The following is a 27,117-nucleotide window of genomic DNA, read 5'->3' as shown; positions in this document are numbered from 1 at the left end:
AGAAAAATTGCCCATGCCCAACCAAGAGGGCAGGTGAAACCCATTAATCGCTTTGGTTAATGTGGCTTAATTTGTAACTAGGCCTGGAGGCAGCCCAGTTAAAATAAAAATTGGTTCAGGTGCAAGTTTCAACGCTTTAATGAGAATTGAAACGTATAAACATTGTTTACAAAAGTCATATGACTGAGCCTTGTGGGCCTAAGAAAAATTGCCTGTTCAGCGTGATTACGTGAGGTTTCAGGAGGAGGAGCAGGAGGAGGAGGATGAATATAATACACAGATTGATGAAGCTAAAAGGTCCCCGTTTTTTATGGTGATAGAGATCGATGCTTCCATCCACGGGTGCAGCCTACGTATTGTTTAGGTACCGCTGCTGTCCGCTGGTGGAGAAGAGAAGTCTGGGGAAATCCAGGCTTTGTTCATCTTTATGAGTGTAAGCCTGTCGGCACTGTCAGTTGACAGGCGGGTACGCTTATCCGTGATGATTCCCCCAGCCACACTAAACACCCTCTATGACAAGACGCTAGCCGCAGGACAAGCAAGCACCTCCAGGGCATACAGCGCGAGTTCAGGCCACGTGTCCAGCTTCGACACCCAGTAGTTGTAGGGAGCAGAGGCGTCACGGAGGACGGTCGTGCGATCGGCTACAAACTCCCTCACCATCCTTTTACAGTGCTCCCGCCGACTCAGCCTTGACTGGGCAGCGGTGACACAGTCTTGCTGGGGAGCCATAAAGCAGTGTTCCCCTGCCTGCGCTGTACATGCTGCCTGATCTCTGCGCCTCCCCTGCTACCTGGCCCCCGGAACTGCGCCTTCTGCCACTAGCGCTGTCGGATGGAAATTTAACCTCAGTTTGTCCGCCAGGGTCCTGTGGTATAGCATCACTCTCGAACCCCTTTCCTCTTCGGATATGAGAGTGGAGAGGTTCTCCTTATACCGTGGGTCGAGCAGTGTGTACACCCAGTAATCCGTAGTGGCCAGAATGCATGTAACGCGAGGGTCACGAGAAAGGCATCCTAACATGAAGTCCGCCATGTGTGCCAGGGTACCTGTACGCAACATATGGCTGTCCTCACTAGGAAGATCACTTTCAGGATCCTCCTCCTCCTCCTCAGGCCATACACGCTGAAAGGATGACAGGCAAGCAGCATGGGTACCCTCAGCAGTGGGCCAAGCTGTCTCTTCCCCCTCCTCCTCATGCTCCTCCTCCTCCTCCTCCTCCTCCTCCTCAACGCGCTGAGATATAGACATGCGGGTGCTCTGACTATCCAGCAAAATACTGTCTTCCCCCGCCTCCGTTTCCGAGCGCAAAGTGTCTGCCTTTATGCTTTGCAGGGAACTTCTCAAGAGGCATAGCAGAGGAATGGTGATGCTAATGATTGCAGCATCGCCGCTCACCATCTGTGTAGACTCCTCAAAGTTTCCAAGGACCTGGCAGATGTCTGCCAACCAGGCCCACTCTTCTGTACAGAATTGAGGAGGCTGACTCCCACTACGCCGCCCATGTTGGAGTTGGTATTCCACTATAGCTCTACGCTGCTCATAGAGCCTGGCCAACATGTGGAGGGTAGAGTTCCACCGTGTGGGCACGTCGCACAGCAGTTGGTGCACTGGCAGATTAAACCGATGTTGCACGGTCCGCAGGGTGGCAGCGTCCGTGTTGGACTTGCAGAAATGTGCGCTGAGCCGGCGCACCTTTCTGAGCAGGTCTGACAAGCGTGGGTAGCTTTTCAGAAACCGCTGAACCACCAAATTAAAGACGTGGGCCAGGCATGGCACGTGCCTGAGGCTGCCGAGCTGCAGAGCCGCCACCAGGTTACGGCCGTTGTCACACACGACCATGCCCAGTTGGAGGCTCAGCGGCGAAAGCCAGCGGTCGGTCTGCTCTGTCAGACCCTGCAGCAGTTCGTGGGCCATGTGCCTCTTCTCTCCTAAGCTGAGTAGTTTCAGCACGGCCTGCTGGCGCTTGCCCACTGCTGTGCTGCCACCCCGCGCGACACCGACTGCTGGCGATGTGCTGCTGCTGACACATCTTGATTGCGAGACAGAGGTTGTGTAGGAGGAGGAGGGTGGTTTAGTGGAGGAAGCATACACCGCCGCAGATACCACCACCGAGCTGGGGCCTGCAATTCTGGGGTGGGTAGGACGTGAGCGGTCCCAGGCTCTGACTTGGTCCCAGCCTCCACTAAATTCACCCAATGTGCCGTCAGGGAGATATGGTGGCCCTGCCCGCCTGTGCTTGTCCACGTGTCCGTTGTTAAGTGGACCTTGGCAGTAACCGCGTTGGTGAGGGCGCGTACAATGTTGTGGGAGACGTGGTCGTTCAGGGCTGGGACGGCACATCGGGAAAAGTAGTGGCGACTGGGAACCGAGTAGTGCGGGGCTGCCGCCGCCATCATGTTTTTGAAAGCCTCCGTTTCCACAAGCCTACACGGCAGCATCTCCAGGCTGATCAATTTGGCTATGTGCACGTTTAACGCTTGAGCGTGCGGGTGCGTGGCGGCGTACTTGCGCTTGCGCTCAAACAGTTGCGCTAGCGACGGCTGGACGCTGCGCTGAGAGACATTGCTGGATGGGGCCGGGAGACGGTCGTGCCTGTGTCCTGAGAGGGGGGTTGGATCTCAGTGGCAGGTTGGGGCACAGGGGGAGAGTCAGTGGAGCAAACCGGAGGCGGTGAACGGCCTTCGTCCCACCTTGTGGGGTGCTTGGCCATCATATGCCTGCGCATGCTGGTGGTGGTGGCTCCCCGGCTGATCTTGGCGCGACAAAACTTTCACACCACAGTTTGTCGGTCGTCTGCACTCTCAGTGAAAAACTGCCACACCTTTGAGCTCCTCGGCCTCTGCAGGGTGGCATGGCGCGAGGGGGCGCTTTGGGAAACAGTTGGTGGATTATTCGGTCTGGCCTTGCCTCTACCCCTGGCCACCGCACTGCCTCTTCCAACCTGCCCTGCTGCTGCACTTGCCTCCCCCTCTGAAGACCTGTCCTCAGTAGGCTTAGCAAACCAGGTGGGGTCAGTCACCTCATCGTCCAGCTGCTCTGCCTCCGAATACTCTGTGCGCTCCTCCCTCGGACTTACTGCCCTTACTACTACCTCACTGATAGACAACTGTGTCTCATCGTCATCGTCCTCCTCACCCACTGAAAGCTCTTGAGACAGTTGCCGGAAGTCCCCAGCCTCATCCCCCGGACCCCGGGAACTTTCCAAAGGTTGGGCATCAGTCACGATAAACTCCTCTGGTGGGAGAGGAACGATTGCTGCCCAATCTGGGCAGGGGCCCGAGAACAGTTCCTGGGAGTCTGCCTGCTCCTCAGAATGTGTCATTTTCATGGAGTGAGGAGGCTGGGAGGAAGGAGGAGCAGCAGCCAGAGGATTCAGAGTTGCAGCTGTGGACGGCGTCGAAGACTGGGTGGTTGATAGATTGCTGGATGCACTTTCTGCCATCCATGACAGGACCTGCTTACACTGCTCATTTTCTAATAAAGGTCTACCGTGTGGACCCATTAATTTTAAGATGAATCTGGGGACCCCTGAAACTTGCCTCTCTCCTAATCCCGCAGCAGTCGGCTGCGATACACCTGGACCAGGAGCTCGGCCACACCCTGAGTCCTCGCCCCCGTCCACGTCCTCTAGGCCTACCCCTACCCCTCAGCATGGTGTATTACGAGATTAGCAGAAACAGAACGCTGTAATTAAATGTGCCGCTTATTGGCCTGTGGTTGGAGGCTGACTTCGCGTACGTAATGCACTGCAGAGGCAGGCAACAATTATGCGCAAGGCTGGGTATTAATTCAACAACTACTACCCCCAGCAGAGACGCAGTAAACTGAAGGCAGTGACAGGCAGGCCTAATATTGTATTTTTTGGAAGTTTTTGGGAGCAACCACACTGCCTGTGATATACACTGTATTTCCATTGCCCTGTTGGAGGCTGACTTCGCGTACGTAATGCACTGCAGAGGCAGGCAACAATTATGCGCAAGGCTGGGTATTAATTCACCAACTACTACCCCCAGCAGAGGCGCTGTAAACAGAAGGCACTGACAGGCAGGCCAAATCTTGTATATTTTTAAACTGTGTGGGAACAACCACACTGCCTGTGATATGCACTGTATTTCAATTGCCCTGTTGGAGGCTGACTTCGCGTACGTAACGCACTGCAGAGGCAGGAATCAATTATGCGCAAGGCTGGGTATTAATTCAACAACTACTACCCCCAGCAGAGACGCAGTAAACTGAAGGCAGTGACAGGCAGGCCTAATATTGTATTTTGTGGAAGTTTTTGGAAACAACCACACTGCCTGTGATATACACTGTATTTCGATTGCCCTGTTGGAGGCTGACTTCGCGTACGTAATGCACTGCAGAGCAGGCAACAATTATGCGCAAGGCTGGGTATTAATTCAACAACTACTACCCCCAGCAGAGACGCAGTAAACTGAAGGCAGTGGCAGGCCGGCCTAATATTGTATTTTTTGGAAGTTTTTGGGAAAAAGCCCACTGCCTATATAGCCAGTATACCTCTTTCCCTGCCTCACCAGTACTACCCCTATACTGAGTAAAATGACTGCAGACTGAGGACGCTATGGTCTGCACGCCCGATATACAAAAAAAAAATTGTGCAACACTGCTAAAAGCCGCCTCCACATTACTGCACACAGTCAGATGTGGCTCTAAGAAGGACCGTTGGGGTTCTTGAAGACTAAAATAACACCTAACACTCTCCCTGTAGCAGCAGCAGCATCAGCAGCACTTTCCCTGATCTCTCTCAGCCTGCATCTGTTGAGAGCCGCGGGCGGGGCAGATTTAAATACTCGGGTGTCATCTGATCTCCCCAGCCACTCACTGCAGAGGGGTGGTATAGGGCTGGAACGTCACAGGAGGAAGTTGTAATGCCTTCCATGTCTTTCTATTGGCCAGAAAAGCGCGCAAATTTCTCAGAGATGAAAGTGAAAGTAACTCGAACATTGTGTGGTGCTCGTCTCGAGTAACGAGCATCTCGAACACCCTAATACTCAAACGAACATCAAGCTTGGACGAGTATGCTCGCTCATCCCTAAACAGGATGTTAATTTACCTCCTGAGCATGGCATGGGCTCAGAAGCCGAGCCCTTGCCATCTGCAGCAGGAGCTGGCTGTGACTGACTGCTCACCTCCCACTGCAACAACGATTGTTGTTGATCGTGGTATATAAACGGTTCACAGAGGGAGCACCTCCTAGCGTTCGGAACTGCAATGGCATATGATCACTAACAATAATGTAATGTATTATCATAGCATACATACAATCATGGGTTCATGTCCCCTACAGGCACATAAAAAGTGTTTAAAAAAATAAAAACAGTCAAAAAAAATTGTAATTGCAAAAAAATTTTTTAGCCCCTATCCTCACTTAAAAAAAAATAAAATGCACAAAAACTTGTACAATAAATTTATCCTTTACGGCAAAACCGTAAAAAAAAACTGAACAGAAGGGTTGCCAAAATGCTTATTTTGTTCATTTCATTTTCCAAAAAAACACATGGCGAAAAAGCCACATGTACCCCATAATGTTATCAATAAAAACTACAGCTCACCACACAAAAATAAGCCTTCAAAGAAAAAAGTTATGAGACTTTGGATGCAACAATGCAAAGACTTTTTTATTTAAAAAAGGGGGTTTTATTGCGCATAAGTGGAACAAATAAAAAAGTATGTAATTTTGGTATCATAATCATACCAACTCACAGAAAAGGCTTATCACTTCATTTATACTGCATAATTCACACTGTAAAAAATTGCAAAAAATAATGGCAGAATTGTGGCAATTTTTTCCTGCTGTTCCAAAAAACTTATATAATACATTATATGTACGCAAAAAAAATGGTACAAATAAAAGCTACAGCTTCTCATACAAAAAACAAGCCCTCATATGGCCCATGTCGATGGAAAAATAAAAAAAGTAATGCTTTTTGAAAAGTAGAGATGAAAATCCCAAACAAATTGCTGCATCCTTATGCCCAAAATAGGCCATATTCTTAAAGGGGTTGTCCCGCGCCGAAACGTTTTTGTTTTTTTTTCAAACCCCCCCCCCCCCCGTTCGGCGCGAGACAACCCCGATACAGGGGTTAAAAAAGAACACCGGAGAGTGCTTACCTGAATCCCCGCGCTCCGGTGACTTCTTACTTACCTGATGAAGATGGCCGCAGGGATCTTCTCACTCGGTGGACCGCAGGGCTTCTGTGCGGTCCATTGCCGATTCCAGCCTCCTGATTGGCTGGAATCGGCACGTGACGGGGCGGAGCTACACGGAGCCCCATTCAGAAAAGCAGAAGACCCGGACTGCGCAAGCGCGGCTAATTTGGCCATTAGACGGCGAAAATTAGTCGGCTCCATGGAAACGAGGACGCTAGCAACGGAGCAGGTAAGTGAAAAACTTCTTATAACTTCTGTATGGCTCATAATTAATGCACAATGTACATTACAAAGTGCATTAATATGGCCATACAGAAGTGTATAGACCCACTTGCTGCCGCGGGACAACCCCTTTAAGGGGTAATAATAGAAGGCACTTGCATGTTGTAAAGTTTTTACATATGTTACTTTAAATACTTTTGTTCCAAAAAAGACAAAGGTTCTATGTCATTAAAATATTACCTTTATTACCTAACCTGAAAATTTGAGCTTTCCAAGCACTGAGGCCCCTTTAACCCCTTTCCCACAATCGCTGCACATAATGTATATGGCATATGCCGGGTGTCATTGTACAGAGCAGGCCCAGGAACCAAACCTGCTCTATGCGTGGTGGGTATCAGCTGTCTTTGACTGCTGACACCTTACCAAAACTGTCAGGATCAGAGATAACTCCCATCGGATAAGTTTTTCCTTTAGATGCCATTGTTAACTCTAACAGCAGCATTTAAATGGCCTGACATAAAGGGGCTTCCTCTGTCACTCAAATGGCCCTCCGGCCACAAAATTACAGGCTGCTGTTTGGTTCTAACAGCAGCCTGAGGCTTTGTGAAGGCCCCCAGGCCTGCCATGGATGGCTTCCTATTAAGCTCTGCCTGTTACATAAGAAATTTTAATAGAGGTGATGTGGCCGTACATCTTCCATGGCTGCTGACCCATTCAGCTGACAGCTATTCTTCCCAATCCCCATACACATGTATACTCAGCTTGGTTGAATTTGAATGTCTTCTCAATAGGAAGAAAGGAACATAAGGATTGGGGATGTTGAATTGCAATATGCCTGACCCTTTTTTGCCCCAACATCTGCTTTAGGCATGCCCCTGTTGGGAGGTTCATTTCACATTCATCTATATGTAGCCACTTTTAGGAGTTCTGAAATCTTGAATTAGTGTGCTGTGGTACAGGGATGTGTTGGGTCCATGTAATGCGTCATAAATCCAGGTATTTATTAGATGGAGTCCCTGTGTCAAAGACTGGAAGGTTCTTATCAGTTTGAATTCCCAGACTTTCCTCTTCTATCATTCTTAAAATGACTCTTAACATCACATAGACTGTTCTGGCTAATGCAGCACCACGCAAGTTTTGCTGTACATCAAGTTTTGTACTTAGAAAGCAATAGTGTGATATTTGCTAAAAGAAATTGATTTAAAACTGAATTGAAAAACAAAAGCATTTTGTTCATCTGTCGAGCCATCTATCATCCACTGAATATAAAATAAAGAAATAGTAGGGGAAAATGGATTTGTTACGGATCAATTTATTCTAATTTCAATAAAACTGCGATGCCAAAATGAACAATATGTTATCAATTTTCCTGCCTAGAGAAATACATGGGACACATTACTGTTCCTTACTTTTCCTTAAAGAGGATGTCCACTTTCTACTGTTTTTAATATTTTCATTATTTATAGAATAGGAAATCATATATCTTTCTAAGATACATGCATTTAAGATTCTGCTCACATGTGTGTCTTCTACCAGTGCAGTGGCCCCTATTTGCACAGTAGAATGGTACCATTTATGGACTGGTTTGTCCATAGTAATACATGTCAGTCATGTGACCCACTAACACAGGTCAAGTGACTCCTGGTATTCAGTTATCACAAGTGAATAGTAATTTTATTGAGGAGCAGAACTCACACAGTATTACTACCTGCAGCATTTCATCATGTCTATCAGCGTCTGCATAGAAGCATCTCTTATACTCTGCTCCTTTCTCCTTTGTTGTTTTTTCCCAGTTAACTATATTAACAACATGACAGCATCACTTGGAGATGGTTTTGTCTGTGTGTGTGGGTTTGTGTATGTGTTGTAATAGTTGTTCTTAATAAAGCTGTCTCCAGGTGATCACATGACAATATGTTTGGTGGGTCACATGACTGACTGCCGATGATATGGACAGGTGAGTCTATCTGTGTAAAAATGAACCACTGCAATGGTTATAAAAAAAAGTACTACATTTTAAACACATGTATACCATAAAAAATGTATGATTTCCTATTCTGTAACTAAATAATTACAATAATAATAGCAGTAGAAAGTCCCTTTAACATTAAAATGTGTTAAGGAAAATTTCAACGTGAACAAAATATGAAACCACCCAGAAATGATGAAATAAATAACGCCCTTACCTTTGCAAATCTTTTTAAAGTTAGTATTTTCTTGTGGATGTCCTGGAATCCGACACTGGAAACGGTACTGCCAAAACTCACTAAACCAAGGGTTTCGCGAATTGGTGTCCAAGCGTAGACTTAGAAAATAGTCATCAAAGGATCTGACCTCTGGGGACTGAAGCTTTATGGTAATTCCTCCATTGGCTTCAACTTCATAGCCATCTATGACTTCATCTCTGTCTGCCCAACCATCACTGAAAGAGGTTAAAAAAAGCAGTTTATGCAAAACTCATATAATGACCAATACATTTAGTCATTCTTTAGAAGCTATAGTAAGTAGGTTAGGTACAACATATTACTGTATTAACTATATCATTTGGCAATGTTGCATTTTGTGAAATAATGACTTTATATTCCCTATATCATTTTTTTCCTAATGCTCAACTTGAACCAACCAGCCCTGTAGAGAAACTGTCACCATTTTCATCAGTCCCTGTCCCTCATATTGTTCATAATTAGAGATGAGCGAACGTACTCGTTTCGAGTAATTACTCGATCGAGCATCGCTATTTTCGAGTACCTGGCTACTCGGGTGCAAAGAATTGGGGGGCGCCGGGGAGCGGGAGATGGCATGGTGGAGCGGGGAGTAGCAGTGGGGAACAGGGGGGAGCTCTCTCTCTCTCTCTAACTCTCCCCCCCCCACTCCCCTCTGCAACCCCCCGCTCACCCACGGCACCCCCGAATCTTTTCACCCGAGTAGAGAAGTACTCGAAAATTGCGGTGCTCGAGTGAAAAAGGGGCGTGGCCGAGTACGTTCGCTCATCTCTATTCATAATCTAATTTTCCTATTTTTTGCAATTTCACAGAAAGTCAATTAACATGCCAGATTACCAGGAAAAACCCCAGTCTGGCACTGTAAATGGACTCATTAAGCTAGTATAAATATTGTTTGTACTAAGATATACATTGGCAACAATCAAATTAGATGGTTTCAGAAATTCCTGTACCTAGTTTGTTGTTACCCAAGTCAATGAAAATTGGGAGAGTTTTGGAATGGAATACTAGAGATAATTTAACATGTATGTTGTATGTTGGGTAATGTTGATAGGCATACTCTCTTGGGAATTTAGAGAGCATTCTATCAGGTGCAGAAGTTGATTCCTGCCCATTGGATGCAGCCTACTCCAACAGTTGGAGATTTTGGTGTAATGATAAAACAGGTGGTTTCTTTGGAAAGAGGGATGTATAAATAATGAGACTGATCAAGATTGATATATAAATAGAGATTGATCAAGATTGAGGAAAGCTGAGGAAGATAGTCTGCTATATATAATGGGTAGTTTATAACATGTGCTGGTACCATTGAGGTATAGTAGAAAAGCTGATGGGATTTGGAGGGGGTGAGGGAGAGAGATGAAAAGGTGGAGAAGAGTTAGATTTCTTTTTTATGTGTCTATATATTTTTCTTCGTTGGAGATTATCATATTCTTAGATATAGCTATGATTAATTGTATTGTTTGTATGGAGTAATGTTATTTTCTATGTACCTAATACAGTGATCATTTATTGAGTACACTTACATATACACCATAAACCAGTGCCAAATTGTATGACTTTGAGGGTGGATTGAGACGAGCATGGTTTTCTACCCTTATGACAGTATAACGGGACAAAACCAAACCACTGATCTTTATGGGATTTCAGTGGTTTCGTTTTCACCACCTCTTTTCCCGGCCATGATTTGTGCAGACAAGAAAAGACAGGTCCTGCCCTATCCTTGCCGCAGATAGTTAAACTACGTATGGAGAAGATTGGGCAGCCGCTATCTTCCCGCCTCTTTTTTCAAATTTCTGGGCTGTGGTGCAGAGTTTGAACTGTCGTCGAAGGGGAAGAAATCTCCCTCATTCAGGCACAACTATGCTCTGTGCTGCCAAGCACAGTTGCACCTACGCCCATCTGAATAAGCCCTACGAATGGTTTGAACATGAGACGTAAAGCTCGAATACTGTTACTGTTCCTAAGAAGCTTTAAAGAACATCTCCATAAATGTGAAGTATAATATTGTATATGATTACTGTTGCTTTAGAGTAGAATTAGTTCACTCAAAATCTGTCTACTTTCTTTGTGTTTAAAATAGGTGGGCGTGCAGAAAATTCTCATGTACTATGTTATTGCTTCTCAAAGCAAATGTGGGTAGATAATGACATCAGCTTTGTAGGTCGTAGAGTTTATTGACTTTTCAATAAAGTATAAAGCTAAAGTGACATAGTATTTTTTTTACATATGTTCCCTAATTATAAAATATATCCAATGGAAAAAAAAAACATAAGAAAATTGCCATGATACATGGACCATTCTTCACATCATGTTTACCTGGTTCTCATATTTCTACCTAGTCTTCTAGCCTATTATTTTTATCTGTGACCCGGAGGCTGATCAAACAAAACAAATGTGTCAAGACATCTAGACAAGGCACTACTTCCACTACATAATGTCTACTCAATATGCTCATTGATGATTTTTCACTAATATATCGAATGCCTGTCAACTTTACATTCATGTTCCCTTATTTAACATCTATCGGTGTTTTATGATATGACTCACTGCATCATTTACTATTACTATTATTATTTCTTTGTGACTGTTTTTATTACATTATTTCAGCATAGGATTTTTATACGTGTCATCATAATTTATTGTATCAGTCTCTTATGTTTTGTAACTATTACATCCAGCATATTGCTTTCATATATATTATTGATTAAGTTTTATTGTTCAATATACGGTATCTCTTATTTTTAACTACCAGCTATAATGTATTATTTGTTTTATCTTTGCATTCTACTTTGTTTTCCTAATTTTTAACTCTTCTTCTCCCCCACACATCAAAATTTTCTTTTTCCCTCTTCTTAATCCACAACCCTGCGATTATTTTCACTTTTTTAAACCTGTATAGTTTGTTTTTGTTACTTTAATATTTAAACCCAGCCAAACTGAGGAAGAGGCCCCGGCCTCAAAACACATTTTAATGCTTGTTTTGAATCTTTTGCAATAAAAATAATATTAATGTTCTTGCTGGTCTCTTGCTCTTTCTGGAGAAGTTGTGTCTACACCAGCTTTTCACTCCTAGTTGTGTTCAATTGACAGCCTTACTACAATAGGCATTGTCTGGTTGGCAGCATCTCCACCATTATTGAGCATCCTTAGTCCAACTATAAACGAGTTAAGAGCAAGATCAGGTCCACAGACACCACCAAGGGGTTCTCTGCCCTTTTTTTTACTTTTTTCATCTCTATACTAGATGCCACTGTTAGGCATCCATTTAATGGATCTATCACCTATAGACTGGTGTCATCCATTTCATGAAGCTGTAATATAAAAAAAACTCATGGCATGTTTGTTAAGTTGGATTCACACTGCATTTCAGTGTAAACCCTGTCTTTCTTTCCTAGGTTTCCCTCTGAATCACCAAAAATGGCATTCAAATGGGCACCAATAGTGTAGTCAACTATGCAGTTTTGACCTCCAAAATCAAAATAGAACAGAAACCATGTGAAACCGAGACCTTATTTGTTTGACCAATGAAAGCCTATGGTTCTGTTCAGGCCTCCATGCTGTTTTCAGATAAAGTCACAGACAGAAAGTCAGCCATAAAGTGTCATCCATCACTTATATGGTAATATTTTTAGAGAACTTCGATGGATGGAATAGTGCAGTCTACTACGCAATTACAGCCTCTGTTTTTTGGCTTTGTCCACATCTTAATTAAATATTTCCTTTGTTCTGCTTCATCAGAGGAGCAAATCTAAAATAACAGCAGTTCCAGGTCCATGAGATAACTGACACCAAAGGCAGAGGGACCACATTAACTGTAATGGTCTCCACTTTGTTTGTCATTTTATTGGACAAAATAGCATAGGAGGCTGCCTTATTTTATCTGGCATTTTTACAGAATCTGTGATGGATGCTTTTATGAAGAAGATGTGAACACAATCTAAAGAGTACACACACTGGCTTTTCGGAAAAAAAGAAAGAAGACAGAACTTCTTAATCATAGATACTGATAATTAGGTCAGTTTTTATATAGCTGCTGTCTCCCCCTTTCTAACACAGACTGCTCCCTCACAGATGACTCCACAAGCCCCCAGTATCACACAGCCTACTGCCTCACCCTCCTCATTCACAAACCGCTCCCTTGGCCTCCTTCTTTCTCACTACTTCCAGTGACCCCCACTTTCTGACACACTGCTCCCCCATGCTCCTCATTTCTCATAACTCCCAGTGACTGCCACTTTCCAACAGACTGTTCCTTCTTTTTCACTACTTTCAATGACCTCTGCTTTTCAACAGACTGCTCATCTTGGCCTCCTCGTTTCTAACAACTCCCAGTGATCTCTGCTTTCAAACAGACTGCTCCCCCTTGCCTCCTTATTTCTCACTACTCCCAGTGACCTCTGCTTTCCAAAAGACTGCTCCCCATGGCCTGTTCCCCTCAGCCTCTCCAACATACAGTCTCATATAAAACTCATCACTCAATTCCTTCGGCCCCCTCCAACATACAGTCCCATGTAAAGAAACATCACTACCATCCCTTCCACTCTAGCCCTATGTAAAAAGCTTCACTCTCCCTCCCATCATTTCCTCCAGTATTGAGTCCTATGTCAAATAAAAAAACAAGACCCCCCCCCACCTTCAGCTCCATATAAAATATATAACTCCCCCTCCTTTCATCAGCTCCGATATACAGTCACATGTACAGTAGTTGTCCAGAGGAAGGGATTTGGTTTGTCTTCTCTTATGTGGCTGACACAAAGGGCTCCAGTCGTCCAGTTTTTTACCAGTTGTGTGAACTCCCCTTGTCTATTACTAATGGTAAGACTTTATAGAGATGATCAGTATACAGATCTGTGCAAAAAAGTACATTGAATGATCCATTCAGTGTTTGATACTTAAAACAGTAAGTAAGCAGCGTAAAACCTCCATAAACTGTTGTAAATGTTTTTTTTTAAATTTAATTCAATTAAACTTGAATCACATTTTTAATTTATTATTTACAAAAGATCACAGAGGCTTTATACAGTTTACTTACTGTTTTCAATAACAAACACCAAATGAAGCATGGGATGCTATTTTTTGCACAACTCTTTAGTTATTGCATGGTCATATAATGAGTAGATGATCCGAGAACCTGAGTATCCCATTGACTAACAACTTAGGCTGGGTTCCCACGGGGCAGATTCCCGCCGGAAATCCCGCGGTTTGGCCGCAGCAAAAACCGCAAGACTTTTGCCGGGAGAACCGCCGTGGAAAAACCCGCGGCGGCTTTGAAGTGGCCCGGCCGCTCGCTCTTCTGCTGCGGCCGGCGCTCCCATAGAGGAGAGCGCGGCCGTAGCGGAAAGAAAAAAAGAATGGACATGCTGCGGTCGGCAAAGCCGTGCCGCAGCAGCGGTTTCTGCCGGATTAACCGCAGCGGATTGGCTGTCCCGTGTGGATGAGATTTCTGAGAAATCTCGTCCATATGGCTGGCTAATCTCGAGATTAGCGTCCGCAGGTGGATTTGCCGCGGCGAAATTCCGCACGGAATTTCCGCGGCAAATCCGCCCTGTGTGAACCCAGCCTTAGAGTCCCATGTACAATACTCACTGTCCTCCTTATACCAGTATATGAATGAGCTGCTGCTTTCTGTGATCCAGGAGGCCCCACCCATCCTATGACATCATATCTACCAGGATGAATGCCATTCTTTACTGTTTATACAGTATGAATATAAAGCAGTACACTAAACACCCAGTGGTTGCAATGTGAATTGCACCCAGTCTAGGATTTTAGCGCCATCTCGTGAAATTGTGTCAGACCTGTTTCATGATAAGTTGAAAGCCGCCCTCCAGTACCGGAGAATCACAAGTGGCCAAACCGCTTCTCTGACTACCTGATGCGCATTAGTATGCATCAATAGTCTAAGACACTACATGCTGACTGGACTGGCTGATGTTGCCCACATGGGCAGCACTGATCAATCAAAGTTGGTGTAGTGTCTTAGACAAAGGGTACACTCACATGGGCATATGTGAATTTCTGTCCGTGAATACGCAGCAATGTGCTTGCAGCGTATTTACGTGCTTAAGAATAGCACAGAATTTAATTGATCTTGTGTGTAAATACCCAGCGAATATGCATATTTCCTGCAAATTTACACATGCCCATTGATGTCATTAGGCTGCTACATTGCGTAATATGCACCAACATACGACATGCTGCGTTATTTTTCACACGACTGAAATTCATATGAGAAATACACTGCTGTGAATGAACCCTTTGATATCAATAGGCTGTATTCAGTGCGTATTATGTACATATCGAGTTTCCCTGAAAATAAGGCACCCCCTGAAAATAAGGCACCCGCTGAAATTTGCAGAAGTCCCAAATATAAGGCACCACCCGATAGTAAGACATAGTAAAGTGTGCAGGCAAGTCAAGAGGCCTGTCCCCTGCTGCCATCCCCATTGTCTCCTACCTCCAGATGTATAGGTAGATTTGCAGACAGTCTGCTGTTATCCTGTCCCTGCTGTGCTGTACGAGTGTGCTGTTATGAGCTCCCCTTGCTGGCTGGAAAAGTCCATACTGTATGTTCTGTTCCTGCTGTACATGTCTGCTGTGATGAGCTCCCCCTGATGGCCGGAAGCTGCAATACCATCCCTGCTTACAAGTGGTACAGGAACTTCTGTCTGCAGACAGGTACGTTACTTTACAGCCCTTATTTTTTTATGGCTCTGTGTGTGAGTCAGGCAACCTGTGTGTGATTCTTAAGGCTGGGTTTTCACAGAGCGTATTTCCAGCGGAAATCTCGCAGTTTGGCCACAGCGATAAACAGCGAGATTTCCGCCGGGAAAGCGCTGCTTCAAAACCCATGGCACTCAGCCGCTTGTTTTGAAGCAACCTGGCTGCACGCTTTTCCATTTCTACGGCCGGTGAATCCGCACCACAACACCGGCTTCTCCCAGCTTTGCCGTGACAGATTTGCTGTCCCATGTGGACGAGATTTCTGAGAAATTTCGTCCACAAAGCTGGCCAATTGAGGGATTAGCGGCCACTGACGGATTTGCCGTGGCGAAATATGACACCCCCTGAAAATAAGACGTAGCACATATTTGGGAGCAAAAATTAATATAAGACGCGTCTTATTTTCGGGGAAACAGGGTAAAAATACGCACGTAATACGCTGTGTATTTATTCTTGTGTGAAAGAGTCCCAATGATGCATTCTTGTGCACAATGTGCATCAGAGAAGCTGGTGTGGCCATCTTTGTTTCTGGATTGAAGGGCACTTGCAGGCCTAAACCAAATTGAGGATAAAGTCAGTGTGAATAATGAAAATGCGATAAATGTATAACCATATGTTTACAAACGCTTGTCTTAATTTTTACATTAAGAAATGTATAGATTTTTCATAGTCTTTCTTTTTAATAATATTATGTAATTAAACATGTGTTTTTGGCATAACATATGAGAACAAAATACCTAGATATTAAACATACGGAAATGTACAGCTTTATGTTTCTATATGTTTACTATTGACTGTAATGTAACAAAAAAGTATATGTCAAGTATGCTTTTTGTGTGGGAGAAGAAGCATGGCATGTTTTACTTTTCTATTCCACAAAAAAAAAATCATACACAAATTACACAGTGCTTCGTCATAGGCATTAATTCTGGCCAATAGTAAAAAAAAACCCAGTGGGATTAACCCCTTTCCAATCCTGTCTGATGACGTTCTAATTGAAGGCTGTACAGCTCTGATGTCGAAAGACGTCTGGCAGATATTCTTACTGCATATTACTGGCCGCCCTGTTGTCGGGGACCTCTCCAGCATGTCTCATACCGCATTACTGGCTCTAGCCAGCAGATGGCGCCATTGTATAATGGCAGAAAGAGAAAGCCCCATAGTAAACCCTGAATCCAAAATTGTATTGCAAAGGGTTAAAGCTCCTGTTTCTGCAATCTAGCAGGAGTAGGTCGGGTGATCAGCTGTTAGTCACAGCTGAGGATCTGGAGAAGGAAGAAGCAGACCCAGGAAGGAAGGAAGAAGTGATCACAAGCCCCCTGGCACATCAGAGCTGTAGCGTCCTAGCAGACCCAGATCAGATCTGCTATTAACTACTGTCACTACAGGGGATGTTTTCCCCTGTCACTGAGGCTCATATGGAAGCTTCTCCTATGGATGCCCCAGCTATAGTGGAGAACTGTGAAATAAAGAACAATATGAAAGACCCCCCAGAGGTGTTATATGATGTTATGGGGGACATAGATGTTAAAAAAAATAGTTACATAAATAAGTTTAAAAAAAAAACATAATAAGATGAAAAAAATGTATACAAAAAAGAAAATCATCCACTGCCGATGCTAACTAAAACCATCGCCATACACGCCCTGTAATCCGAGACTGTACAAATTATATATCGAAATGTCCGAAAGGAAATGTGGAACCCATTCCTGTACTTTATTTTAGAGTACCGTATATACCGGCGTATAAGACGACTTTTGAACCCCGAAAAATCTGCTCTGCAGTCGGGGGTCGTCTTATGCGCCGGTAATACAAAAAAAAAAAAAGTGTAAAAAAAAAAAATTTATTACTCACCTCCCACGGCGTTCTGTCGCGCTCCGGCAGGATGTCGCTCGCTCCGGCAGGCTGTCGCTCGCTCCTCGTCCCCGGCGCAGCATAGCTTTCTGAATGCGGGGCTTGAAATCCCCGCTTCCAGAAAGCTAATACACACGCCGGCAGCCATGACAGCATTGAATGGCTGTGATTGGCTGAAGGCGCACGTGTTAGCAATCACACCCATTCAATGATGTCATTGAATAGTGTGATTGGCTGAAGCCACGTGTGCTTTAGCCAATCACAGCCATTCAATGATGTCATGGCTGCCGGCGTGTGTATTAGCTTTCTGGAAGCGGGGATTTCAAGCCCCGCATTCAGAAAGCTATGCTGCGCCGGGGACGAGGAGCGAGCGACAGCCTGCCGGAGCGAGCGACATCCTGCCGGAGCGCGACAGAACGCCGGGGGAGGTGAGTAATGAATTTTTTTTTTTTTCTCCACTGTATACCGGCATATAAGGTGACAGTTGGGGGGTCGTCTTATACGCCCCGTCGCCTTATACGCCGGTATATACGGTAATATATACTAATTAAAAAAAGAAACAAATATAAATTTAAAAAAATCTTTTAGCTTTTTTTTTCTTCCTAAGGGCCCCTACCCACTTGCGTTGCTGATTTTCGCGTGTGAAAAACGCGGCGTTTTCACGCGTCTTTGCGCGTTTTCTGCGCGTTTTTCGTGGCGTTTTTTGCAGCCCTCCATTGACAATCATGGGTGCATTAAGAGAAAAATGAGACATATGCAACTGACAGTTCCTATGTGAAAAAACCCCACGAAACGGAAAAAAAAACCCAGATGGACAAGAACACATTCTATACTAATTGCTCTTGAGAAAAAACGCAAAACATCACAGGAAAAAAAATCGCAAGTGGGTAGGCACCCTAATAAAACTAAAAAACAATAATTCAGTGAAAAAAATATATAAAAAATAGCCCTATATGTTACAGGAAAAAAAAATACTGCAAAATAATTTTGGTAGCTGCAGAAATGGGTAAAATCCATTTAGGACTGAAACACTCTGATCGTAAGTTGTTAAAAGGAAGGTGCACCTTTGCAACCGATTTTCAAATTGTCCCAATACATCCAAAATAAAAAAATAAGCAATTTAGCAAATATTTAATTAAAAATCTGTTGTTTAAGGCTGCAGCTTTCATGTAAATTCCCCAATTGCAGCAGACTACAAACAAGCCCTGTATAATCTAATCTTGCAGTCCTACCCCCTTCTACCTGTCCAAGACTTCTAGGTAGCATGCATTTGATAGATTAGCAGGAACAAATGGGAAGATGAATGGCAATATGGTATATGGACATCCATCTGTTCCCAACACTTTAAACAAGATTAAGATTGGGATTGGGATGCAGGTGGCTGTGTAAGTGCTATGGCAGTGAAAATGGGCAGACGTAAAGGGGACAATATGGTAGTCAATGACGGGAATTGCAGTGGTCCTTTCCATTTGAGGCCAGGTGGAGTGATGTGTTGTGATGCTGACGTTCTGGACAGCAAATTGGAACTGCTTTTCAATGAGGAAAAGAAAATTGATTCTAAAGATGGGTGAAGTGGTGACAATCATCACACTGAAAAAGTGATAATATGTGAAATGTCAGCTCATCATTAAGCAGACACCTCGGGAATGAGAAGTGATGACACAAGCATTTGTTTTGGTCTTGAGTTAACCATCATCTACGATTGCAAGTTTAACAATGTAACAACTACATGTGGAGCTAGTCCTCACTGATTAAAGGGGTTTCAAGGCTGCGCTGGCTGTCAGTGTTGGGATACACTGGGGTTGGAGCGAGTGATGCTACTCTGACCCCTGTATAATGGTTGGTGCTTGTAATTGTAGGCGCAGTTGTCACTGAAATCAATGGGAGCTTCACTTGTAACTGTCGGTTGGGTCCCATTGATTTCAATGAGAGCTGCACCAGCTATTACAAGCAACGGCCACTACACAGGGGTTGGAGCAGTGGCTTTCGCTTCGATCCCAATGTATACGACACTGACAGTCGGCACTGCCTGGAAAACCCCTTTAAGTCCACAGCTGCTAGGAATTTAAAGGATCAATCAAGCGCTCCCAACAGTAGCGGTTGAGCTACTATGTTAAATGGAGCCCATGGTTAAGAGTAACAAAGGCAGATCTTTCTAAACTCATGCAACCCCGTTAACTTCCGAATGCCTTCTTGTACATTTGTTAACATTAGATTTCCACTAGTATGGATCTTTTCTTTCACAGAATGTGCTGAGTTGGAGTAGAGGGTAATTTTAATTAAATATAATACAACCTATGGAATTAACTTTAATCAAATAAATGCTTCTTAAATCAGTCTTCATTGAAGGCCAAATTATGGAAGACAGTAGGAAATGTATCACTTGACGGTGCAAAGTGCTTTTTCTGATTGCTTAGTGTGCTCTGCAATATTTTAATCCTGCACATTGTGAACACCCATTGAATAGAAGTACTTAAAGGAGATGTCCCGCGCCGAAACGGGTTTTTTTTTTTTTAAACCCCCCCCCCGTTCGGCGCGAGACAACCCCGATGCAGGGGTTAAAAAAACCACCCGCACAGCGCTTACCTGAATCCCGGCGGTCCGGCGTCTTCATACTCACCTGCTGAAGATGGCCGCCGGGATCCTCTATCTTCATGGACCGCAGGGCTTCTGTGCGGTCCATTGCCGATTCCAGCCTCCTGATTGGCTGGAATCGGCACGTGACGGGGCGGAGCTACACGGAGCTACACGGAGCCCCATAGAGAAGAGGAGAAGACCCGGACTGCGCAAGCGCGGCTAATTTGGCCATCGGAGGGCGAAAATTAGTCGGCACCATGGAGACGAGGACGCCAGCAACGGAGCAGGTAAGTATAAAACTTTTTATAACTTCTGTATGGCTCATAATTAATGCACAATGTACATTACAAAGTGCATTATTATGGCCATACAGAAGTGTATAGACCCACTTGCTGCCTCGGGACATCTCCTTTAAGTCTATGCAGCTCAAAGGTAGCTTTGGTTCATTTTTCTGTTTTTGTATATGCATGATGTGTGTCTACAGTCCTAATTCAATTCGGTATTCTTATTGGTATCTCTCCATTGAGTAACAACAATGTTCCCATATTGCAACATATTAAGTATGAGGTACCTACAGCTTTTTTTTATCACTTTTATTGCATTTATCCGAAGGCAAAACAAGCAAAATAAGCATTTTGGCTCCATTTTTTTGTTTTATTTTCTTTTTAGTTTGCTCAATTTATTGTACAGGTTGTTTCAAATACAATACCAAATATATGGGTTTAAAAACAAATCATGCAAAGAGGAAAGTGCACAAAAAAGGGTTTTTTGTTATTTTTTTTTACATTTTTTCTTTACTATTTTTATTTTCTCTTTGCATTTTTTTATGTCGCTGTAGGTACTTTAACCAGTAAAGCTATAATCACTATGCTAATGTATTGCAGTACTTCTGTACTACAATGCACTATCACTCACAATAGTGATCACAGGTTATGGCAGGCCCGGACGCCATTGTCTGGCATCTGGTTGCATGGCAACCTATCAGCTTCCTCCTCCGATTACATATCAGTGGGACAATGATGTCACTGAGGAAGCGCCCTTCTTCTGTGAACCCTTTACATGCTGCAATCTACATTTATCGTGGCATGTAAGGGGTTGATACTGGCATTGATGTTCTCACTGATCCCTGCTGTTGCAGCAGTTACAGTCGGATCATAATGCTGGGTGACGTGGGCTCATATCCACAAAACGTAAGCCTGTGTCCTGTTGCGTTAAGTGTTCCGCAGTCAGGACATAAACTTACGTCCTGTGGCATTAAGGGGTTAAACAATTACCATGTATACAGTACCCTTCCATACCATTCAATGGAAGGCTCTTTTTCCATGTAAGGTTTGGAATTACCATATAAGTAATGATATGATTGGCTGCTATGGCTCACTTGCACTTTTCTTTTGAAGTAATATGCATATATAAGGACTTACTAAAACATTTATCTAGAATATTTCCTTTAAGTGTTTGTGAATTAATTTTAATTGACATTTTCACAGAAGAGACTAGAGTATTTCTCTGACCTAAAAACTTATAAAGTCTATTTATTAGTGGACACTTAAAGGGGTTGTCTAGCGAAATCAAGTGGGGTTATACACTTCTGTATGGCCATATTAATGCACTTTGTAATATACATCGTGCATTAAATATGAGCCATACAGAAGTTATTCACTTACCTGCTCCGTTGCTAGCGTCCTCGTCTCCATGGTTCCGTCTAATTTCGCTGGCACGAGCCGCTTCAGTGTGCTCGCCGCTACAGCTCTTCTGCGCATGCGCAGACGAGCTGTATCTTCTTGGGAGCGCGCTGGAGCGGCCATTCTGCTACCATCCTCTCTTAGAGGAAGGTGCAGAAACTGGAGCCGCCCAGCCGAGAAGCCCAGCCCCGCAGCCCAGCCGAGAAGCCGCCTAGCAGTGCCTAGAAGCCGCCCAGGTAAGTGACGGGTGATGGACTGACGGGGGTGACGAGTGACGGACTGCCGCTGTGGCCCCGGAGCCTACCGCTGGGCCCCGGGGCCTACCGCTGTGGCCCCGGAGCCTACCGCTGGGCCCCGGAGCCTACCGCTGGGGAGCCGGGGCCTAGCGCGGGGGAGCCGGGGCCTAGCGCCGGTTACCTGCTGCCTGGCGTGTGCCGTGGTCGGCGGCCGCAGTAGGTCCGGTCGGCGGCTGCGGGGCGTCTGGTTGTCAGGGAGACACAGCTGGTAGCGTCTCGGGAGCGCGCACGTCAGGCTACAGCAAGCGACGGGAAAAGAGCCGGCGGCCATCTTGGGAACATTTTTATAAGTTGCTGAAACGCTGGAACTGTAAGTAGAAACCGGCTAGAAAAGTCATTTACAGGGGGGCTTAGTAATGTATGCTTAATAAGGGGGACTGGGCAAAAAAAAAATTTCACTGCTTCCTCGAGATAACCCCTTTAAGGGAAATCTATTGATAAAAATGATATATTCTGTAAATCAAATTTCTTTTCATATTAAGCATCTGCGTCCATACTAATATTATAAATGCAAAAGTAACTCTGTCTGTCTGTCTGTTACCTTTTCATGGCTAAACCGCTAAAGCAATTTTGATCAAATTTGGCAGGGATATAGCTTGCATTTTGAAGAAGGACATAGGCTACGTTTTATCCCAAAAATGATAAAGAGTTCTCTAGGGAGGGCGATAAAACAGATTTATTTGGTAATGCACAGGCGCACTTTCGCTCTGCCGCCATGAGCCGGAGGGAAGGGGGTGCACTCCATAAGCTATGCCTACACAAAGGGGTAAACAAGTGAGGACAGATGTCGTTGCTGCACGTATACGATTATTAAGCTAGCAGGGATACCCAGCATTGCCCGGGATTAAAGCTTGAACCAAAGACACATTAAAGGGGTTGTCCCGCGCCGAAACGGGTTTTTTTTTTTTTCAATAGCCCCCCCGTTCGGCGCGAGATAAACACGATGCAGGGGTTAAAAAAGAAAACCGGATAGTGCTTACCTGAATCCCCGCGCTCCGGTGACTTCTTACTTACCTGGTGAAGATGGCCGCCGGGATCTTCACCCTCGGTGGACCGCAGGTCTTCTGTGCGGTCCATTGCCGATTCCAGCCTCCTGATTGGCTGGAATCGGCACATGACGGGGCGGAGCTACGAGGAGCCGCTCTCCGGCACGAGCGGCCCCATTCAGAAAAGAAGAAGACCGAACTGCGCAAGCGCGTCTAATCTGGCGATTAGACGCTGAAAATTAGACGGCACCATGGAGACAAGGACGCTAGCAACGGAACAAGTAAGTGAATAACTTCTGTATGGCTTATAATTAATGCACAATGTACATTACAAAGTGCATTAATATGGCCATACAGAAGTGTATACCCCCACTTGCTTTCGCGGGACAACCCCTTTAACATTAGAGATGAGCGAGTATACTCGCTAAGGCTAACTACTCGAGCGAGTAGTACCTTAGCCGAGTATCCTCCCGCTCATCTGTAAAGATTCGGCTGCTGGCGCAGGTGACAGGTGAGTTGCGGCGGTGAGCAGGATGGAGCGGGGGGAGAGAGGGAGAGAGAGATCTCCCCTCCGTTCCTCCCCACTCTCCCCTGCCGCTCCCCGCCGGCCCCGGAATAGGACCTTTACCTATGGCACCAATCGGGAGCTAGGGGTGTGACAGGGGCGTTTTCCCTGTCAAACCCCTAGCTTCCGGTGGCGTCAAGGTACACTAATATCCCACGTGTCAACCTGCCTTTGAGGATCCAGTGGTCTTATTACTTGTGACCCAGCTTTCCATGAGCCCTAAATGCCATGTTTGACTAATTATAGCAATGTATGTGGTATAAATGCTTGCATAACTCTGCAGTTGACATTCAAGATCCTGGAAGAGCTGAGTGACAATGTAATGTTGTCACTCAACTTTCCAGGAGCCCTGCATGGCATGTCTCATTATGGTGAGATATGTGGGTATACATTTGTATACAACTAGATGTTGTAGCAGCAGTTCCCTCTCACTAATCAGCTGTTTGTAGGGGCGCTGGGTGCTGCTATGGAGTGGACGTGCATTCCTACATAGATGATGGGAGAGATCTTTGTATTGTCCCCTGATGTATTTATACATAGTTATTAGAGCGCCCCCTTGTTACAGACCTGGGTATAAATAGATGACAGAAGAGATCTCTGTATTGTCCCCTGATATATTTATACATAGTTATTAGAGCGCCCCCTTGTTACAGACCTGGGTATAAATAGATGATGGGAGAGATCTCTGTATTGTCCTGGATATATCTATACAGAATTATTAGAGCTCCCCCTTGTTACAGTCACAGTCCTAGGTATAAATTGATGATGGAAGAGATCTCTGTATTGTCCCCTGATATATCTATACATAGTTATTAGAGCGCCCCCTTGCTACAATCCTGGGTATAAATAGATGATGGGACAGATCTCTCTATTGTGCCCTGATATATCTATACATAGTAATTGGGTTGCCCCTCAACCGTCGTTTTTCTAAACTAAATAATCCCAATTTTGATAAACCTTGTATTGTAGTCCTCTCATTCCATTCATCATTTCAGTTGCCCGCTTTTGTACCCGCTCAAGCTCTGATATGTCCTTCTTGAGTACTGGTCCCCAAAACAGTCCACAATATTCCACGTGTGGTCTGACCAGTGACTTGTAAAGAGGAATACATTTCCACAAGATTCTGAAACAGTCTTGTAGAAATCCCACAGACAGCACAGTGGTCTTTCTTAGCTGGGGGCAGGGTTTAGTATAGAGGGTAATCTATGTGTCCTGCAGACAGGGCAGAGGGGGGAGGCTCCAGGTGCTGACAGTTGTCTTACAGCTAGACACAGGACTGTGAGCAGAGAGGACATTGCTGACCTTCTGGGAAATATGTCAAAGATTACTTTATATATTTTTCAGTTTTAATCGTAATATGTGAAAAATAGGATCCAAGGAGGATGAGGTTAAGGGAGGGAATGCTGGGATATTTTTTGTGCATTTTCTGTTTAGTTTTCCTTTAGGGCAGTTGGGGTTTGTGAAGAAGAAGTCTGAATTATTCTTCTACCATTGGAGAAAATTCTTGGTATGTGAACGCCTTTAAGCGGTATTTCCAAACAAAACATTTGCAGAGACGAAAGAAAAGATTATCAAAATGACTTCTGTGATGAATGGTTTTTATGATGTAATCAATCTGCAGCCTTTATCGAACCAGACCCTGACAATATTTTTCTAACGACCGGACAGCATGATACTGCAGTAATTTAAGAGAAAGGCAAATTCTTGCTTACTCAAAAGAATCAATCAATAGCCCGAGACTTTCAAGTACAACAGCTTGTTAGCTTGAAAGAAAACACTGTATCCACTATAATTCCTGCTTTGTTTAAGCTCAGCAGTATCCTAGAACATTTTCAGCTTGAAAATAGATCAAGAAAACTGACAGAAGCAATTGTGCCTGTTCCTTGGGATACGGATTTATAAGGTGTCATTTATAGGGTGCGGAAACCAAATGCACAGCAGAAACTGAATCTATCTATCTACCTCAATCCTACCTCTGCTGTGGAGCGGCACACTGCCCTCACTGCTGGTGTGATGGTCTGGGGGGTTATTATATACGACAATCGATCACCCTAGTGGTGGTCCGAGGGACTATGACAGCTCAGCGATGTGTTCAGGACATCCTGCAGCCACATGTGTTTCTCTCATGGCAGCTTCCAAGAGGCATTTTTCAGCAGGATAATGCTTGGCCGCACACAGCAAGGGGTCACAGGAATGTCCCGATAACATTGCCACACTTCCATGGCTGCCCGGTCAACAGATTTATCACCAATAGAACATGTATGGGACCATCTGAAATTGCAACGACGACAGCCTAGGAATTTGAACAATCCAGAGGCTTAGTTACAGCAAATGTGAAGTGATATGCTGCAGGATACCATGTGGAACCTGTATTCCTCCATGCCCACCCGTATCACATCTTATATCCAAGCTGGAGGCAGTACAACAAGGTACTAGAGCCTTCATGCCCACCCGTATCACATCTTGTATCCTAGCTAGAGATAGTATAACACGGTACTAGAGCCCTCGTGCCTGCCTGTATCACATCTAGTATCCAAGCTAGAGGCGGCCCGGCCCAGCAGGGTAATAGAGCCTTCATGCCTGCCTGTATCACATCTTGTATCCAAGCTAAAGGCAGTACAACAGGGTACAAGAGCCTCCTTGCCACCTGTATCACCTCTTGTATCCAAGCTAGAGGCAGAACAACAGGTTACTAGAGCCTCCATGACCGCCCTTATCACATCTTGCATCCAAGTTAGAGGAGGCCCAACAGAATACTAGAACTTCCATGCCTGCCCATATAATATCATGTATCCAAGCTAGAGAGGGTCTAACAGGGCACTAGAGCCTCCATGTCCACCCGTATCATATCTTGTATCCAAGCTAGAGGTGTTACAACAGGGTAATAGAGCCTCCATGCCCACCCATATCACATCTTATATCCAAGCTAGAGGCTCAAAAGGGTACTAGTGCCTCCATGACTACCTGTATCACATCTTGCATCCAAGCTAGAGGTGGCCCAACAGAATATTAGAACCTCCATGCCTGCCCATATAATATCGTGTATCCAAGCTAGAGGGGGCCTAACAGGGCACCAGAGCCTCCATGCCCACCCATATCACATCTTGTATCCAAGCTAGAGGTGGTACAGCAGGATATTAGAGCCTCCATGCCCATCCGTATCACATCTTGTATCCAAGCTAGAGGCGTTCCAACAGTGTACTAGAGCCTCCACGCCCACCTGTATCATATCTTGTATCTAAGCCTGAGGTGGTAAAACAGAGTACTAGAGCCTACTTTCAAGGGGTCAATTCTCCTTTTGCTCTAAAATTGTAATCATTTACTTATATCAACTTTACAATCACACAGAGAAAGTTTCATTCCATTTCGAAAACTCCTTCCAGGGGAGGATTGGTTTCAACAATGAGTTGTAAATTAACTGCATTGCACATGGAGTATGCAAATGGGACTCTTTTACTAACAATACAATGTGTGTTCTTAGATGCTTAGAATGAACAATGAAGCTTTCAGTGCTCATTCTTCATTTTTAATTAGAGTATTGTGAAATTTTATGGACTTATGTGTTTTGCAATAATATTTTTGATCAAAACCATTCGGTCTGATCAGGACGTACACGGTGCCATAACGAAAATGATTGTCTGATTTCTTGTAATTTTGCATAGCTGTTATACTGTACGTAAAGGTTTTTTTTCTGGGCTTTTATTTGTATTATTTAGCCCACTTTTCCACTACATTTTTAACATGTCCATTCCACCTTAAAATCACTGAGTGTTGCTGCCTGTAAACATGGGGCCAGGGGGGCCTCACATAGTC

At 44.6% G+C, this 27,117-nt stretch overlaps 1 protein-coding gene across 1 annotated transcript in view; it reads right to left on the bottom strand.

The window, feature by feature from the left end:
- The window catches only part of GRM1 (glutamate metabotropic receptor 1), a 340,411-nt gene that overhangs the window by 93,117 nt on the left and 220,177 nt on the right, over positions 1-27,117 (bottom strand). The window contains exon 8 of the mRNA XM_066594870.1: positions 8,583-8,818. Within this exon, the coding sequence (XP_066450967.1) occupies positions 8,583-8,818 (236 nt within the window). The remainder of the gene's footprint in view (positions 1-8,582; positions 8,819-27,117) is intronic.

This window comes from Eleutherodactylus coqui, chromosome 3 (assembly GCF_035609145.1).
Source record: "Eleutherodactylus coqui strain aEleCoq1 chromosome 3, aEleCoq1.hap1, whole genome shotgun sequence".
Taxonomy (NCBI): Eukaryota; Metazoa; Chordata; class Amphibia; order Anura; family Eleutherodactylidae; genus Eleutherodactylus; species Eleutherodactylus coqui.
The sequence above is the reverse complement of the archived record's forward strand: the minus strand, read 5'-3'. Positions and strand labels throughout refer to the sequence as shown.